We start from the raw sequence: 18403 nt of genomic DNA, 5'->3' as shown, positions 1-18403 counted from the left end.
GTTTGCCTTGTCCTTTTACCATAAAAAAAAAATAGGGTAAAATATTTCAAACCCAGAATTAAAAATATCCGTTTGGACGTAGGATTTTTTTTCATTTCACGATTTTTATCCATACCTGTATTTCGTGTCACGCACACATACGTATGCGACGTTGTCGCTTTGACAGGTAAGTGTGTGCGTGCCTATGTTATATTTTACAAATAGCGTTATATTTTAAAACGATAATTTTATTATTTATTTTGTTTGAAAAAAAAACTTTTTCATTTTTGAGAATTATTTTTTTTCCGAATTATATTAGGCTTTTATAGAGTAGTTAAAACTGTGGTTTCATTTAAAGTGGCGCTGACAATTCCACCCTGTATAATTATGGACATTCAACACGCAATGAATCCAAATTTGGCAGAAAGTGGGGAACTGATTGTCTTTAAACTAGGTTCCCTCTGCCTGCCGTGTGTGTTCGAGAGTGCCCTGCTGTGTGTGGGATACAACGTGAAGCTGATTTCATTTAATTTTTAATATATTCATTTCCCCGAGTGGGGATCGAACCTACAATTAGTCGCATTTACAGTCATACACTTGCGCCGTACAGCATAGCACGACACGCATTAATTATGGATTTATTAAAGATGTATCGAGTAGTAATGGTATTTATAATTTCTAATATAATTGAATTTATAATGAAAGTAATAAATATTTTATATGAAGGTTTCAAACAAAACTCTTAGAGTAGAAGGTTTAGTTGTGTAGATTAGATGGCTTGGCTGCACAGATAATTTTGATTTAAGGATATTTTATAGGTAAGATTATTTATTTTGACATTCTGTGATCTTGACTACGCAGGAAATGTCAATGTCAAAAATAAAAACTGGACATTGGAAGGACGTGTTCGTCCGTTACTATCAAAATAAATAAATAAACAAAATATTAAGATCGTTAGAATTTGTTGTCTTCACTATTCTTATGTGCAATATAGCATTACATAAAATAACATAAGTTATAAGTTCTTTTATTTTAAAAACAGTATAAAAATGGATGTTTTAATCACACTTTTTTATATACTTTTTACGTTTTGCATTATTTATCCGCCTACCGAGTTCGTTTCTGCCGGATTTACGATACCACAACTTTTGGATAACTATCTTGGATCAGAAAATGTGAATTTCATAGGTTATCATATGAAAAGGATAACTGTAACTGCCTTCATTCATTCCATACTACCTTTAGGATATATTTTTTCACTTTGGTGTGGTGGTATAAGAGAGGAATGGATGGTTGGTGCAGTTATGTGCACACTGGTTGTCCCTTTATTTGTGAGTTACACAGTAAGTTGTTGGTGGGAGGGGGATAAGAACAAGCACCCTGTAGTGAAAGCTCTCCTACCTTATGTGACTGAAGGGAGTGATTGGAGAGTTGTCGCCTCCAACTTTAACACTGAATTCAGGAGGTACTTGACATTTCTTTATAAAGTTTTTTTTAAATATTGGGTAGATAATATTTTTTGAATGTTGAGTGTGGAAACTCAATGCCACAATTTATCTTATCAGTGCCACAATGGCCTTAATTAAAAATATTTAGCTTAATAATTAATATTTGAACTTACTTTTACAGTGTAGATAAAGTGTCTATACCTTTAAATACTAATAGCAAGTTTGTTGCTACTGAGACATGGTTGATTAAAGTGACATTGTATGGACTGTATCTTGTAAAGCAAAGTGAATGTGCACTAGTTGCAACTGCTGTAAGTATTATTGATTTTTTAAAATATATATTTTTTAATTTGGCAGCTAGCATGTACAGGTAGTATTAGTTTAGTAAATAATCTGAAAACTATACATTTGTGATTAAATCCTAAACAATAGCAGCCTTAAATAAGAAAAAATGTGTATTTGGACACTATAAAGGGAATCAAAATTAAATAATAGAGTACTCTGGTTAAAATAGAATTTTGAAATTTGGCAACTATCATCTACAGATAGTACTAATTTAGGAGAAAATGTGAGAACTATACTATTGTGATTAAATCCTAAAAAATAATAGCCTTAAAAAAGGCACAAAATTTACTATTAAAGCCACTAGTTCAAGTGAGGTTTCAGATGAAAGGGTTTGGCTAAGCTAAGCCCGAATTTCAGAAAAAAGCTTGAGACCTCTAATTTTCGTATGGAGTGCTCCAAGCCCGACTTGCGATTGTCCAGTTTTATTTATTTATAGAGTAAAGACATCTGATTTTCATTGAGTAAAAGAATAGAAATACTAAGTAACTAATATTTATTTCAGACTGACAGCCACAGCTTTTCCACATCAGGTGAAGATGAAGTCCAATATGTGAATATTGAAGCTATACCAGCACGTGATGAGATTAAAAAATTTACATTTAGAATATCCACAGTTTCTCTAAGGGACTTACAGCCGAGGCTGGATCGTCCAATCCGAGTGCCGGAACATATTTCGCTGTTGCCCACTTTGGTTGAACGATTTGTAACTGTTTTTAAACAATATGTTGAACAGAATCCTGTTTATTATGTGGATCAGGTAACTAAGAGATTTTTTATTGCCACTTTGTTACTTCAAATTAGATAGAACATATATTTTTTTAAAAATAATGTTTATTTATAATGTAAATTTTATGAGGCCATTGTATGAGGCCGTCATACCTATATTTCGTGTGACGCATTTACTACTAGGTACTGTAAACAATAACATACATAAATATAAATACAAAAATACTACTAAAGGTAATTTTGAACTTTGCTGCGAATACCTACGACTCTATTTCGGAATGAAGCGTGTGTGGCGGTGTCGCTATGATAGGTTTATTGCTGCGTGCGTCGTTCTTAACAAATGGCATTTTATTTTACAACGATAATTTTAATAATTATTTTTTAATAATTATTACACAACACTCTTAAAGCTAGTGATAAGGAAATGAAAAGCACTTACTACAAAACATTTTTTTAGGAATTGGAACTTTGCATAGGATGCATGCAAAATACTGCAGATGTTAAAATAAATAAACGTTGCGTAGCTCAACCTATTAATGAAGAAGGACCACCCCCGTGTCAACAATGTAATTGCAGGTAATAAAAGCAGCCTCACACTTTTTACTGTATAGCCGGGTGGACTGAATGAACTTGATGTCACTCTATTCTCCACTTTCTGTCTAATTTGCGCTGCACATTTTCTTGTTACCGGAGCAAGCAAAAATAACAATGAATTCTCCCGAGACTCGAAAAAATAATCTGGCGTGGTGTCTGCGTCCGCGACTGATGTGGAGCGGCGGCACTGCTGGCAGGAATCCCTCCAGCAGATATGTTTATTAGCTTTACATCCAAACCTAACCTCTAAATTTAGTCTTCCGTAAACACTAGACTTAAGTAGACACTTCCGTTCCCCTTTCCGCTGAATTCTTGAAGCATTACGTGTTGAGTGCGGAATTCGTTATTTCCTCGCTGTTGTAACGGCAAAGCGAGAGCGAAAAAATATTAAATATATCATTGTAATATACAGAGTGCTATGGTGCTGCGCGTGTATGGCGCGTTGGTGGGCCACGCGGGCCCCCGGCGCACCCGCCTCCTGGCTCGCCACGCGCGGTTCCTGCCCTGTCTGCCGCGCCGCCTTCTGTATGCTGGACGTGTGCCCCGCCAGGATGCCCGCCCAGTAGTGGTGGCCCACGTGTGTCCGTGTGGTGGTGGCTGAAATGTGTTACATAGTGTCCGTCGGGTAGTGATGACTAATGCCCTGTAGCCGCCCTGAAGTTAGCTACAGACGACTGGGCTGGTTCGATTTTAGGTTTTTTTAACTTTTGATTATTTTCTTCCTGAGTGAACAATCTGCAAAATTAGAAAGCCTAACTTCACGGCGGCTACGGCTCGTCAATCGTACTGTACTTGAATGATAGTGGTGGCATAGGTGCCTCACGTCTGTCTGTGCTTGTGTGACAGTGATGGCCGCTGTACTCTTCACAGCTGTACTTGCGTGATAGTGATGTGATGTGATGAAGGTGTTGACACAGATTTATATGGCACTTGTTAAGATTTCATATAAAAGTAAAATCTCCATATACATATTATTACTATTGTATATATAAAGTCATTGTGGTGCAATGGGATAGAATCTAGTTGTAAACGAGGTGATTGTGGATTTGATCTCCGCTTAGTGGATTTAATCTGGCAAGGCAAATCTCGATGTTGGGTTCTGCCAACACTAGGTCTCGAATTGGTACTGACAACGTGAAAAGAGTCGTGATACTAGACTCTCTCTATATTCTTTGAGCGCAAAAAAACGGGAAGCCGAAAAAGATACTGTTAACGCTATGTTTTAGTATGACTATTATGTAATGGTATAAAATATACATATAAATAAAACTATACTCTAATTTCTATATTATTGTAGTCACAAATGTGTAGCCAAAAATAATAAAAAATGCAATGCTACATCAAAAAAGAAAAAAAGGTATTTTTGAGTACTTTTATTATTTTATTTTTAGATAGTAATTTAAATATTTTTATTTGTAAAATAAAATTGTTGACAATTTGGAATCTTGTGTTTACTTTGGTAAAATTGTTTTAATTCTTTTTTATTTTAATAATTTGTAAAAAAATTATCAGTCTTATTTAGTTTTACTCATCTTGGGTTTATTTATTACTAATAATATAGCTGAGCCGGATCTCATGATCAGAACATAGGAAAACTTTCCTCAAACTACCCTTGAAGTGTACCTATAGGGTACCTATACACTTCAAGGGTAGTTTCTATTCCAATAAAAAAGTATCATCGAAATCGGTTGGCGGAATGTTAAGTTATTCGTTCATTTGTAGCGCACATACTTACCTAATGCAAATTTAAGATTGAAGTATCTGATTTTCTCATGGATACCATTGTTAGAAATGGACCAAATTAAAATAGGGGTACCCCCACAGGGATAAACCCCAGCTTTCAAATAAAATCGTCATAGAATCGTCAAACCCAGTCAAGCTCTGAGGTAAGAAACATAAAAAAAATACAGTGGTTTTGATAACCTCCCTTTTTTACAGAAGTCGGTTAATAAAAGTAGTAAAATTTAATAAACCTAGCAATTAATATTTCAAAACTATAAAACATTTATTATTAGCCCTGTAAACAACTGGACAATGAATCAAAAACTGCCATGCGATCGTCGCGATAGGGATCTCTAATTACAGTGCCTCGATAGCCATCGATGAACATGTCGAGCTTTCATAGAAACTTGTCAGTCACCTTGATCCTATGTGTTAATAACTTTTATAAATATTTAACTTTCAAATCATAATTAAAATATCCTTTACTCTAATAGTACAAATTACAGCACAGCAGCAATAGTTATTATTTATACCTAATTTGTAATTTTTTATGGTACTAAAATTTACTAAGTTTGTCGTCGTAAGGTAAAATGAAGCAATCATCTTTTACTCGTGCGACTAGACAGTTCTTTAACACAACCACTTTGCACGGATTTAAATATTTAATTTCAAGATATTACTACGATCGGTAATGTACCTATAATTTTTTACTTATCTTATCTACGTTCCTGCTTATATATATTATTATATCAAAAGATGAATGGTAAATTCCTAAAGCGTGAAAAAGAAGTTCGATTTGATTTTGTATTTAATCTAAACTTAGTACTTTTTTTTAAAAAAGGTAATTTTTCAGCATAGGGTGGCTAATATGTTGCTGCGCGAGTGCATGCTGCGCGGGGGTCCTATGTGCAGTACTATGGGCTCGCTTCCTACAAGTCCCTGCGTTACTCACACTGCACGACCTCCGTAGCCAGTATTCTTCTGTTCAAATGCCACTCGTTGCAGTGTGTCCTCCCGCCGAAACTATTGCCGAATATTTTCAGACGGATTTGTAAGATATAATTAATATAGCCTTTTTATTAATTTTAGTTAACGCCGCTCCGCTACATCATTACTACATATTTTTTTATGAAACCTACTTAAAATAAATTAATAACCCTAGGTACTATGTTAATAATTTACATTCCATCGAATTGCTTATTAGAATAATAAATACTACAACGGAACGCCTACAAACGATTTTGGGACACGTTTTACGAAGAAAATTGGCACAGCAAGAGCAGCTTGTGATTCTAGAAGATATTCTTTTTAAGAACAACCTGTCTCTGCCCGAGGCTTTACTTAGAGTCATGCCTCCATGTCATAATATAGTGCGAAACTGTCAGTGGCAGTCGAGTACGGTGCCTTGTAAGAAATTGTTTACAAAGGAATTAACTGAATGGGGCCCTTGTTGCATATCACATCCCAACAAGTAAGTAGGAATTACAGTAAATTTGCTGAATATTTTTTGATAATGGTGCATGTGCCCGCAAACTTAAGTTTGTCAACTTTTATAAGCTTAATTAGCCGTTGACCTACAATACTAAAATTGGTGGGGAACCCTCAGTGGGTGGGTCCGATTCGCATTTGACTGGTTATTTTTATTCTTGAAATTATAAGTTAAGTAAGTTAATAAGGAGGTGTAGGTTAGGTATGTATTATGTATGCTAATAGTATGCTTTCTACAGGCTTATTCAAAGAAAAGGATCACTTTCAGAATTGGAAGTGAAACGAAAGCTAAAAATCGCTGTTCAGTGCTCGGAACAATCTGCTCTAAACGGATGCGAGGTAATCACCATCTGAATGCTGCCAACTAAATTTATGTACATATATATATTTCATATAAGATTTATTTAATTTTGCTGCGAATGGGCTATCTTAATAGCTAAATAAAACCTATAGTGCCCTTTGCCATATTTGTCCCTACGCCTCGCCATCATGAAACAAATGTCTCGGCTTGCGTCTCCAATTGCCTGCATAACGCTTATTAACTTGAAAATGGGTTCCTTCCCATTACCGAATTTTACATCATTTTTTTTTTAATTTCAGGTCTTTACAAAATACGACGGCGAAGAGTGGATAGAGCCCATAACTTTAACTCCCGGACACAATTATCTTGCTCAAATGGTATTCACTTCGGTAGTAGACAGCGATCCGGACAAACTTGTCGATGGAACCTGTATTAGCACGGATGGATATTCCAGGAGCTTGTGTTTGGTGGGTAGTATGTCAAATTCATATTTAAAAAAACCATGGGTTTTATATTGCTTGCAGGCGGTATTTTAAAATAGAATAAGCGCCGATTATAATTTAAACAAAATATTTATGAATGTTAATGAATAAGAGAGTATCGACATGATATGGTTCTAAAAGCACTAATTTTGTAACCAATTTAATATGAAAATTGGGATATAATTTATTAATATTTAAAAGAAAGCTTACCGCGATATTGTAATTATTAATGCAGTAAAAGGTGAACCTACAATAACAACATCTAAGTATGTTTTCTTTAAAATAATGTCAAAAAATGCAATTGCAATTTTACTTCTCATCCCATTTCAATAATAAAACTTTTTAATTTACGTTATGATTACGATGAGTTTTCTGAACTTTTGCGCATTGTTCACTCGATAAGAAAATAATCAGGTGTAAAATGAAATCTGCGCAGCCATTCACTACCACCGCTCACATGGCCAAAAAAAAAATACATATTAAGTAAGTCCGCGAGGTCACCTGAACCTGATTATAGCCTTCTTCAATAAATGGAATGTCCAATATATTTTTTTTGTATGGTAATGGTTTTGTTATAGTTAAAATGTAAAGAGAGAGTCTGTGGCTGCTCGGATCCATTAAGGCCTAGGAATCCAAGAGAATCCAAGACCATACCATCGTGCTTCGTAACACAACTGAATTGCTTGAGAAGTTTCAATTTTGGTAAAAAATATTTATTAAAACAAAAACTTTTCTTATTATGCTAAAATACAATATATTTAGTAAGTATGTTATAAGTAACGAGTAAAATTGTTTTTTTAGCGAATGGTACCTGTAAATGTTTGCCGTCTTGTAAAAAAATTTCAACATACATGGCTTTAGAGTCAAGTTATATGAACGCTTTTGAAGAAACAACAGATAAAATATAGTAAGTATTTTTTTCAGCTTCACGCTGTTTCCCGCATATAATAGGGTAGGCAGAGGGTACATAGTTCGCCACTTTCCGTTGAATTTTCGAGGCATTGCGGTTTGAGTGACAGTCCTCAACGCCATGGAAAGGAAATATTGGAATGGAAATATTGTAGTAGGAATCGAGCTCACAACTATCACGATTACAGTCACACGCTTTTGCCTTTGCACCACGACGGTCTCTAATAAGTATATCTATCTAAATGGACAGAAAAAATAATAAAGTGAAGACACGATGCTTTATATTCCTGCTTTCAATAGAATATTTAAGAAATGTTAAATGATATAAACATAACCCGTCTTTAACCCTTAAATCTATTAATTCTTCTTTTCAGCGCTGGCTTAAATGTAGCAACTAGTTCGGTTCTGCACATGTCTGTCAGAATTAGCGGGTCTAGAGTATTTATTGTCAATCCAACTGAAACTTGGATAACGTTGCTATGTAAGCTAACATATTATAGGCTATTATTATAATTGCACAAATACAAAAAAAAATATCCTGCTTTATAGATTCTCAGTCTTTTCCACTAAATAAATACTTATTTTCCTATGATTTTTGTTTTCAGCATCTTTAGGTGGAGTTTTTAATATGTTTCTCGGAGTTGGACTGTTCAGCGCTTTGGAGATACTCTTTCTCATATTTGTTAAGCTCCCCATCGCTATACATAAATCTACTGAGATGAAAAATGTTTCTGCATTTACATATACTCGTAAATAATAAATGTTAATACAGTAAATGTCTTTATTAGCGCCTGTAGATGTCTTGAGCTTTCTTTATTTGCTATATTTTACTATATCTAGGAAATTGATGCTTAATTAATATAAATAAAAAGGCAAGGTTAAGTGTGCAAATAGTTTTATTTTACACAATTTATAGTCTTACTAAGTACATATATTGAGACCTAGATATGGTCACTTAATTAATACAGTACCTACTTAGGTACATAAAATGTTATTTCTACTATTTATATATGATATACATATTATTATGTATTGATATTTTGTAAGATACATCTGTATCAGTATCTTACGGAATAAATAGAAAACAAGTGATATGCTTTTTTTATATTTGACTCTGTGACGAACAGAAAATATATTTCTGGAATGATATGAAATTGCTTAAATACGAGGGGGGTTCAAAAAGTAAGTTTCCCTATTTTTTAAATGATGTTAAAAACAATTTTTAGGTTAAAAAAACGCATATTTATTTATTATTTGAAACAGACTATTTTTCAACATAGTCGCCTTCAACTTGGATACTTTTTTTATGTCTGTGTTGAAGTTTAAGCAAACCTTCCTTAAAAAAGACGTGCCCTGTTTTACACACACTTTGCGGTAACCCAGTTTATCTTTCAAGATTGCGAAGTTTGGCAAATCTCATATCAGAAGGAATCAATTCAAGAATATCATCAATAGTCAGTCGTCTGTCATCTTGAATGATTTTTTCAACAGCATCGATAGCTTCGTCTGTAGTGGCTGCTTTTGGCCGTCCTGCACGCTGTTCATCGTACGCCATCGTCGCACATTTGCACACTCATACAGTTGTCACCGTAAACTTGCACTAATTTACTGTGAATATCGTTTCCATTTAGTTCTTTAGCAGTAAAAAATCTAATAACTGCACGCAATTCAATATTGGACACGTTTCCCAATGATACCTCCATTGTTGTCAAGGATAGACTGCTAAAAAAACGATTGTTGGTCATCAATATCGGTGCCGATCTTACCAGCAGACCCAGAACTGAAACTATGTTCAGTGTGAGCCCGCTACATGGTGTTCATTAAAAATGCCAGACCAGCGAAACTTACTTTTTGAATGCCCCTCGTATAAACAAGAAAACACACATGTAGAACCAAAATAAAAACTTTTATTAACTTGCATTGGATAAACCTAAAACTTTCGATCTCTAGTGTAAACTACATTCATACTGGTTCAGCCGTTTCTGAGATTAGCGTGAACAAACAGACAAAAATCTTAAAATTCATTGTTTTGGAATTCTCATACAGTGTTTTTGTCAGCACCATTTTAACTACTCTATAAAAACCTAATACAATTGCAAAAAATTATCTCCATGCGGAAGATACACACTTTCGTCTCAATTTTTGTTGCAAATTATTTTAAAACAACAATTGTGGTATGATATTTATGATCACAGTGTGGCAACACTGGAGAACAGAAAAACATATACCACGGAAAAAACTTTTAATAATTTTCGCTTAACTCAATATCGATATAACATAGTTAATTTATAATATAAAATAATTTATTACATGACAACACTGACATACATCTGAAACCGTCAAATGTCAAATTTTCTTCAAAATACGTCATTTGTCAACTGAAATCTGAACATGTGAATGTGACAATTTAATTACAACAAAATATCTACGTTTTAACTTAGCATTATTTATTTGTTTTTATATAAGAATACAAAAATAATTTGCCAATATATTTATATAATATAAAATAGTAAACGCAGTAAATAATAATGTCGTCGTGGAGAAAGGCCGCAAAGGCTAACCAAAAAACCCATAAGGAAAGACATCAACCTGAGGCTAGAAAGCACTTAGGTTTGTTAGAAAAGAAGAAAGATTATAAGAAAAGAGCCGATGATTACCATGAAAAGGGAGCAACTCTTAAATTATTGCGTAAAAGAACGTTGGATAGAAATCCAGATGAATTTTACTTTCATATGATAAATTCTAGAGTGAAAGATGGGGTAAGTTAATTAAAATATTGAAATTGCTGTTTTTAACGAAATTGTTTCCTGTTATAATTTTATGTGTGTGCTATATTTGATAGTCAAATAGCGACATTTTATTTCGTGCCTTAGGAACATCATGAGATACGAAAAGAGGATGAGCATACGCCAGAACAAATTAAACTAATGCAAACACAAGACCTCAAATATATCAATATGAAGCGCACAATTGAAAGTAGAAGTATACAAAGATTACAGGTTAGCTATACATTAATAAACTATTTGTATTGCTAATCAGTTTTTTCTATTTATTGCCATTGTTGACTTCTTTTTGATGAAAGGTGAGTCGAAACCAGCTCTCCAGCTTGTCTAGCCAGACTAGATATAAAACATTTAAAAAAGCTTCTTGGCATTTCATGTAATAGCTGGACATCATATTGCACAGAGAGTATCTCAGAGCTTGGTACTTGAAACTTACAACCTAAGTGTAAACTTAATTCCACTGTCTGACAACAAAAAATTCAAAATAATTCTGCTAGTACCACATTAAAGTACATTCTAGAAGTTAATTGAAGAAATTCTAGACAGGCTAACCAAAGTATAGAGTTATTGCTTACTAATTAATTGTAAATTTATTCTATGAGTAGTTTGTTACTAAGAAGAGTTTTGGTACGTTACAATTTTATTATGATTGGTAGTAATTATTGTTCCCCACTCCACCTTAATTACCACCAATGTTTGAGAGACAATTGAACCTAAATTAGATATTTTTTTAAGAAATAATATATTTTTTATTATTATTTTATTTAAATATAATTTTATTATTTTAGTCCCAGCTCCACATGACTGAAGTAGCAGACTCCACACCTAACACTCATGTATTTTTTGTGGATGAAGGAGAACAAAAGAACTTTGATTTAGCAAAGAGACTGGACACTCATCCTGCACTCATAAATAGGAAGTCCAACAGGCCTCATCTATCAGATCTTAATAATATTGCTTTACCCCCAGTGAATGAAGAGGTATAATTTCCATATAATTTATTAATAATGTATTGTACTTTAGATTAATATACTTTAGATTTACACAGTTTATTTATTTGAACTGAAATAGTAATTTGAGTTTTAATATATTAAAAAGAAACATTGAATAATCATTTGATTGGATTGTTCTTATATTTATGAAATTATAATTGTGTATATAGCATGTATAAAGTTCATTGTGTTGTAGTGGAACGGTATCTGTTTGTAAATTTCAACACACTTTGTTAGATATTGCATTCAATTTGCACTCTCAACATGCAATGTCTCAAAAATTTTATGTGTGGGGGAATGGATTGTCTTAACACTTGGTCCCCTCTTCCTATGTGGAAAACTATCTATTTATTAGATATAAAGATCTATACATTTTAAAGTTGTCTGCCCACAGCAATTTCTGATTACTCTAGGCAAATTGACATTATTATTATTTTAACAGATTATAAAATCAACAAAAAAGATCAAAGAAAAGACCTACAAAGAGCTGTCAAAAAGGATAGAAAGGGAGAAAGAACTCACTGTTGTTCAACAGAAAATGGAAATAAAACGACATCTGATGGACACCAAAATTATGAAACCTAAAAGAGTTCAAAATGGCACCAAAGTTTCAGCACCAGTCTATAAATTTCAGTACATGAGGAAGAAATGAAACAATATTTATTTGTACATTTATATTTTATAATAAATAACATTTTAGTTCGAAATAAATTCACAATTCACTTTTATTTCTCGACTTAAATATAAATTTTCTTATTTTTTATTAAAATGCATCTAAAACTAAAAGTATCACACATGTTGGTAAACATTTTTTTTAAGAGTATACTCACTTATCTATAATAATTTGTACATTAATCTAATTTTAATATTTTGAGTAGTCATATTTTTTTATATTTTGTTAGACTGACTTTATCATTAACGTGGCATTATTGGGCACATTGAAATGTTATAAAAAAATATGTTAAAGACATAATCCAGTTATGCAAATTAATGTTAAATTTCAATATTATTATTTAATTAAAAGTCGTAAGTGTATTAAAAAATAGAAAAAACAATCGGCTTGAATCATATTTAAATGTTTCTATGGAAAATAATTTATCACATTATATTAGGTTATGATTATTATAACACATTAGGCTATGATTATTTCCATATACAATAAACCTACACTAACTTACATATTCCACTGGTAACTAAATGGTAACAGAGTCTTATCTTTGGTTATCTCTTATCAGTAATAACGTTATCACCACAGTACACATTTATGTTCAGGGTTCATGGGAGATCCCAGTGGGCATTGCCAGGCCTCTGAGAACTCCTCAGAGTTGCTCAAAGTTCCAATTACACGGATTTTGTTGGGACTATGCACGCCTTCCACCATTTTGGATTTTAGAGCACCTGTTGTTGAATTTCCGCACCATATCTGGAAAAAATAAAATAAATAAGGTAGCCGAAATCATACCGTGTTATGTTAGTAGAAGGAACCATCAGAGCTGACATTTCGGTACTTTTAGAATTAATGTATACTTAAAACGTAAATTTTTTTTAATGAATACCTGAGCAAAACCCAAAAAGAAGAGCTGATCTGGCGTATAGTCGGGCAGGCCGGGCAGCACGGCGCGCTTCTCGGCCGGGCTTTTGCCCGCGTGTATGCGGTAGGCACGAAGTGCGGCGCGTAAGCCGCCGTTGTCCGCTATGTTCTCGCCTTGCGTGTTTATACCGTGCACCTGTGGTATAAATTATATATTTTATACTGATACGAGAATAAATAAGAAAAGAAGAGAAAAAACAAGCCCAATATCCTGAACACGACTGCGCCAGGTTGACATGTCTACTCACTGTGTAGTCGGGCAGCTGAGGCATGGAGTAGTTGCCGTACTGGCGCACGATGCAGCGTACGCGCGCCGCGTAGTGCTCCAACGTGGCGCGCGACCACCACTGCGCCAGGTTGCCGTGCTCGTCGTAGCGGCGACCTGGCACCATGCAGACCATTCATTCATTTAAAACGTAGAAACAGTTAAAAATAAATATAAAAACAGTTATATAGTTATATAAATAAATGTAAAAACAGTTTAATTTATAATATATCACCTTGATCATCAAAACCATGCGTGACTTCATGTCCCATGATGGCGCCGATAGATCCATAGTTGATGGCTCTGAATAAAATTACAAATTATTAAATGTGCATTATGAGCATTTTTAAGCAGAAAATGTATTTAAAATAACAGTTTTTGTATAATAACTCACTCAATTCCATTTCCGTAGAAGGGTGGTTGTAAAATACCAGCGGGGAATGCTGTAAATAAAATTTCATGACTGTGTGAAATTTGTAATGTCAATAATAAATTATGTTTGGTTTTTTTATGTATAATTAGCTTTTAAATGTAACGTTGCTTTTATATATTAAAGAATTCTCATGAATATAACAAATAATTTTTTAAAATTTACTGTTAAAGCTTATAATTAATGTAATATAGGATAATATTGGATATTATATTCTATATACTTGGTGGTCCTTCGAGCCGGATATGAATCAAAGGCTTATTAGTCTAAACGTGACTATCAAAATATAATAGCATAGATAATATTTTATACTTACTGACTGAATTTAATGTTGCAGAATAAAATGCGTTTACAGTCGTAGCCGTAGCCACCCATCTGTTAAAATAAACATTTAATTATTTGTTTATTATTATCGTATATTGGTATTGTAGAAATTAATTACTAATTTTACATGATAATAAATATATATTTATCTTGCCTGTTCCTGTCAGGTTTTTCTCTTAGAGACTCTAAGGATTTTTTCACCATCGCCCATGTAAGCTTTAAATACGATCCGAACAGATCTCCTTCTATTACGTCTATCTGTAATTAATTAAAAGTTATTTAAAGGTAATAAAAGTGTTTTTTTTGAAAAATAAGTTTATAATAATGTCATGTGTTACTCTTTGGTGTAGTACAGGAGGATTGTTTATGTCGGTGTCAAATGTGTATATGCGCATGTTATGTGTGTGGTGATGAATATGTATTTATGTTTATGTATTTCAAAATAGACATTAACATTTTATTATTTACTAAATTCCAGGTTCGATCTGGAGTTTCACCCGCTTGGCATGGTGATAAAATTCATCACCACAAAATTTCACATTTATAATATTAGTAGAATTTTTCACCGTACATGTTTGTAGTGGTCGTCGAGCTGGTCGTGGTGCAGCAGCCAGGCGGGGAAGCCCACGAAGGTGCGTATAGCGTGCAGTTTGCGTAGCGCAAGCGCGCGCGTGTCCGCGTCCATCCACGCGAGACGCGCCGCCTGCGCCGCGAACGCGGCCCTCACGTCTTCGATCATCTCTATGGCCTGCGGGAGAGTTGTGCATTAGCTACAGCTTCTTTAATATTCCACACTTCTTAAAAAAATACTTTTTTAGAAAAAGTATAAAAAAAAATGGCTAGTTTTTGGTTCAATCCCCATTCAAGGGGGATATAAATAAAATATTTATTTAAATTTATATTTTCATTTCTTCGCTCTGCTGTTGTATAATAAAAGCGGCGTGAGTTCCGCCACTCAACACGCAGTGCCAACAAGAATTCAACGAAAAGAGGGAAACGAAGTCTTAACATTAGGTTCCTTCTGCCTACCCTTTTGTATAAAAACTAACACTAATAAATACTTCGGCTACTATCCAACACAAAACACAACTCACCTTCTGCCTTGAAGAATAATCAAAATGTCGCTTCACATACAAATAACTGAGGGCCAGTCCAAAGTTAGCGTTGACGTTAGCAGCACAGCTCTTCCATCTCGGCGTGCGTTGTTGTAAGCCGAACACGGCCCGCGAGAACTCAAACCCCATGTCTCTGAACTGGTGGAGAGTCATCGGTGCTACGGTGGAGAAGACACTCCACCATAGGAATTTTTCTGTTTTAACATTATTTAATGTTATTAAAAATACATTAACACAAGTATTCAAGCATATAACACATTTTTAAGTTAAATTTTGAACACAGCATATTAACAGGCATTTTTATTTTTTTCCGGTATTAGATAAGGCCAAAAAAAAACATTTTATTATTCCTAAGCTGATAGAGGGTCTTCTGAGCAACTGTGGAAAAGTCAATCCATTATAGAAACTTTTTATTTTAATATAAATAATGCTTTTAAAAAAAACAATTTCACACTCCACTCACTTCAGAGAAAAACACACAATATAGTGGTTTTCTTAACTCTTGAGTGTATATTAAAGCGTCTGCAGTTAGACACTGCTACCACCGAACCACCACGGCACTTCAATTAAAACATTAAACCCTAATTTATTAAATTAGCATTTAAAAATGAACTCACCAATAGTAACAGGTTCAGTTTTCTCCAATAAAATAGATAGTTTCTGTAAATAAGGCAGGTCCATCACGATGACTCTGTCGAGGTCCTGGTCGAGAGTAACGTTAGTCTCCGCTAGTACCAGGTCTATGTATTTCTGCCAGTCGTGCTATAGAAGATTTAGTGACGATGTAAATCATAGATATTAAATATTTTATTTTGCAACCTCCTTTTTTCTTTATTGCGGACGCCACTCCTTAGACCCGTATATTATTATACATACATGAGTTTCATCATAGTATTTGAATATATGTTGTATGCTACAAATTTGATTTTAGGAATTTGAGAGCTTGGTCATCATTATGATAGAGAGGTAAGAACTGTGTTTTAGAAAAAAACTAGCTATGATGATGATATAATGATTAAAATATGAAAATACCATTATTTAGTGAAACATCAAAACACAATATATATAGTATACCTGTTGCCACTGCGTGGGCCCGCCGCCGGAGCCCTGCACGAACTGCGCCACGCTCACCTCGTGGAACAGATGAGTGCCGCCGCGACGCACTTCCACTGGAGTCATTATCTTTAAAAACAACAAATTTGTGGTGAGACATTGCTATTTCCCCATGTTCTATACTCTTAAGATAATTATATTAGTAGCGTTGGGAAGTGAACATCAGAAATTCAAAACACAGTCTTTTCAAATATTGCAGTCATTTGGAAAATAAATAAAGAAGTAAATAATATCAATAAATAATTTTCTAACTGTGGAAGACATCAATTTCTTTGAAAAATGGTTTATAATCCAAGTAAGCTTGTGAAGCTTATGACCCTATGTTGTATTTAAATTTGGATTTGCTATCATCAATTCATCACACTATAAAAATGTTTGACTATAAAGGTGACGGTTATAAGTTCGATTCCTATGGTGGCATCAATTATTTCCATTTCCTTGCATTAGGAACAAGCTAGAGTCTCGAAAAATACGTGGAGAACGAAGTGTCTAACTAAGCACTAGGTTTTGCTTTCTCAAACCTGCTATGTAGGAAAGAACGTGAAGCTAATAAAAAACAATCTTACCAAAGCCAGTTCTTTACTGAACTGTAGAATGTCATCTGCAAATTTCTGCGCGTCAGTTTCTGGGTCGGCGATGGCGATCATTGACTTTATATATTTATGATATTCCCCCAATTCATGAGCGAACTGTTCTGGTAATCGAAGGTAACGGTCAGAGAAGCCGGGGGTCACTTGTTCAAACTGAAAAAAATATATATTATTTTATATGAATGATCACTGTATCAGTGTTGTAATGGAACAATGTCTGATTCTTAAAATGGTGCAGTCATGGAATTGATGTCTATTTGGAGATAAGTTTTTTTTAATTACAATAATCTGGTAAGACAAATTGTGGCGTTAAGTTGAAAAAGGAGTGTCTTGACACTAAGTTCTTTTTAGTTACTGCTATGTAATGAAATTTAAATATATTTATTTTCAGAAACCGAATTTATTCGTTTTGTGCTTAAATGGTTTAGCATTTCAGCTATTATAATTCGTGATTTCCTAGAGGTTATCATTTAAATTGTATCGCGACTCAAGGTCTTTCACGAACTGATCCTCCTCCGCGTTATAGAGATATCATCTATATATAATTTTATTGTACTTGTGTTATGGCAGAAGTTAAATGCCGTCAAACAACACAAGTCATCGTCCTCCATTGTAAGCTTCGTATTTGAATTTTGTAGATTTGGAATGTAAATTATTATTAAATCATTCTTAGATGACTCGCGGTTGGTACAAATAAGCGGCACCGCAGTTGGGTATATGATGATGATATGATGGTTATGGGTTTCTATCGTTCAAAAAGATAATATTGGAAAATAAGCATCGCGTTTTCCTGCACTAAAGTTTATTTATGTTAATATATTAGAAAATTTGAAAAATTATATACCTTATAGTAAATAAATATTCTTTGATTATCCCAAAAAATGCAGGAGACGTGAAAAGAAATTATTGTTTCCAAATATTAAAGTTCTTTAACTTATCTTTGATTTTAGAGATAAAATTCATTAAAGCAACCGTTTAGCATTACTTACTACAACTCTGTTCCTACTGGTATTCCTGACGTCTTCAGCCACTTGTAAACTCAGCAGTACGTTAAGTCCAAGTTTCCTACGACACTTCCCAGCGACGTCGACCCACGTAAAATTGGGACTTGCTTCCGTCGGAGGTTTCTTTGGAAGACCCAGGCTGACGAGGAGCTCTTCAATTGGTTTGGTACCATTTTCTTCCAGTTTTTCTATAAAAAATATT

General features: G+C 33.9%; 4 protein-coding genes across 5 annotated transcripts in view; 3 read left to right on the top strand and 1 right to left on the bottom strand.

The window, feature by feature from the left end:
• Positions 1–841: 841 nt before the first annotated feature.
• Positions 842–4535, top strand: LOC146530259 (E3 ubiquitin-protein ligase TM129). The gene is made up of 5 exons (XM_085201227.1): positions 842–1444; positions 1609–1738; positions 2275–2529; positions 2956–3074; positions 3505–4535. Exons 1-5 carry the CDS (start codon positions 1029–1031, stop codon positions 3656–3658), a joined length of 1074 nt encoding a protein of 357 aa, XP_085057353.1. The 5' UTR covers positions 842–1028; the 3' UTR covers positions 3659–4535.
• A 61-nt stretch (positions 4536–4596) lies between these two features.
• Positions 4597–8879, top strand: LOC146530258 (sodium channel protein Nach-like). The gene is made up of 9 exons (XM_085201226.1): positions 4597–5502; positions 5668–5865; positions 6019–6285; positions 6542–6641; positions 6903–7070; positions 7664–7787; positions 7887–7992; positions 8369–8475; positions 8600–8879. The coding sequence occupies exons 1-9, from the start codon at positions 5405–5407 to the stop codon at positions 8749–8751; spliced, it is 1320 nt and encodes a 439-aa protein (XP_085057352.1). The 5' UTR covers positions 4597–5404; the 3' UTR covers positions 8752–8879.
• A 1474-nt stretch (positions 8880–10353) lies between these two features.
• Positions 10354–12480, top strand: LOC146530257 (putative U3 small nucleolar RNA-associated protein 11). Its single transcript, XM_085201228.1, has 4 exons — positions 10354–10753; positions 10868–10993; positions 11566–11757; positions 12212–12480. Exons 1-4 carry the CDS (start codon positions 10523–10525, stop codon positions 12419–12421), a joined length of 759 nt encoding a protein of 252 aa, XP_085057354.1. The 5' UTR covers positions 10354–10522; the 3' UTR covers positions 12422–12480.
• Positions 12429–18403, bottom strand: part of LOC146530256 (neprilysin-11-like) — a 43894-nt gene continuing 37919 nt past the window's right edge. For both annotated transcript variants that reach the window (XM_085201224.1, XM_085201225.1), the window contains 13 exons: positions 18187–18389; positions 17174–17350; positions 16569–16676; positions 16112–16256; positions 15474–15688; positions 14951–15127; positions 14534–14637; positions 14372–14430; positions 14020–14068; positions 13861–13928; positions 13609–13742; positions 13326–13496; positions 12429–13192 (listed from right to left, as the gene is read on the bottom strand). In XM_085201224.1, the coding sequence (XP_085057350.1) occupies positions 13016–13192; positions 13326–13496; positions 13609–13742; positions 13861–13928; positions 14020–14068; positions 14372–14430; positions 14534–14637; positions 14951–15127; positions 15474–15688; positions 16112–16256; positions 16569–16676; positions 17174–17350; positions 18187–18389 (1787 nt within the window). In that variant the 3' untranslated portion in view covers positions 12429–13015. The remainder of the gene's footprint in view (positions 13193–13325; positions 13497–13608; positions 13743–13860; positions 13929–14019; positions 14069–14371; positions 14431–14533; positions 14638–14950; positions 15128–15473; positions 15689–16111; positions 16257–16568; positions 16677–17173; positions 17351–18186; positions 18390–18403) is intronic.

The sequence above is a fragment of the Heliconius melpomene genome, chromosome 17 (assembly GCF_056956725.1).
Source record: "Heliconius melpomene rosina isolate 202511_hmr_F chromosome 17, ASM5695672v1, whole genome shotgun sequence".
Classification (NCBI taxonomy): Eukaryota; Metazoa; Arthropoda; class Insecta; order Lepidoptera; family Nymphalidae; genus Heliconius; species Heliconius melpomene.
Note: the sequence above shows the minus strand (reverse complement) of the source record. Positions and strands in the feature narration are given on the sequence as shown.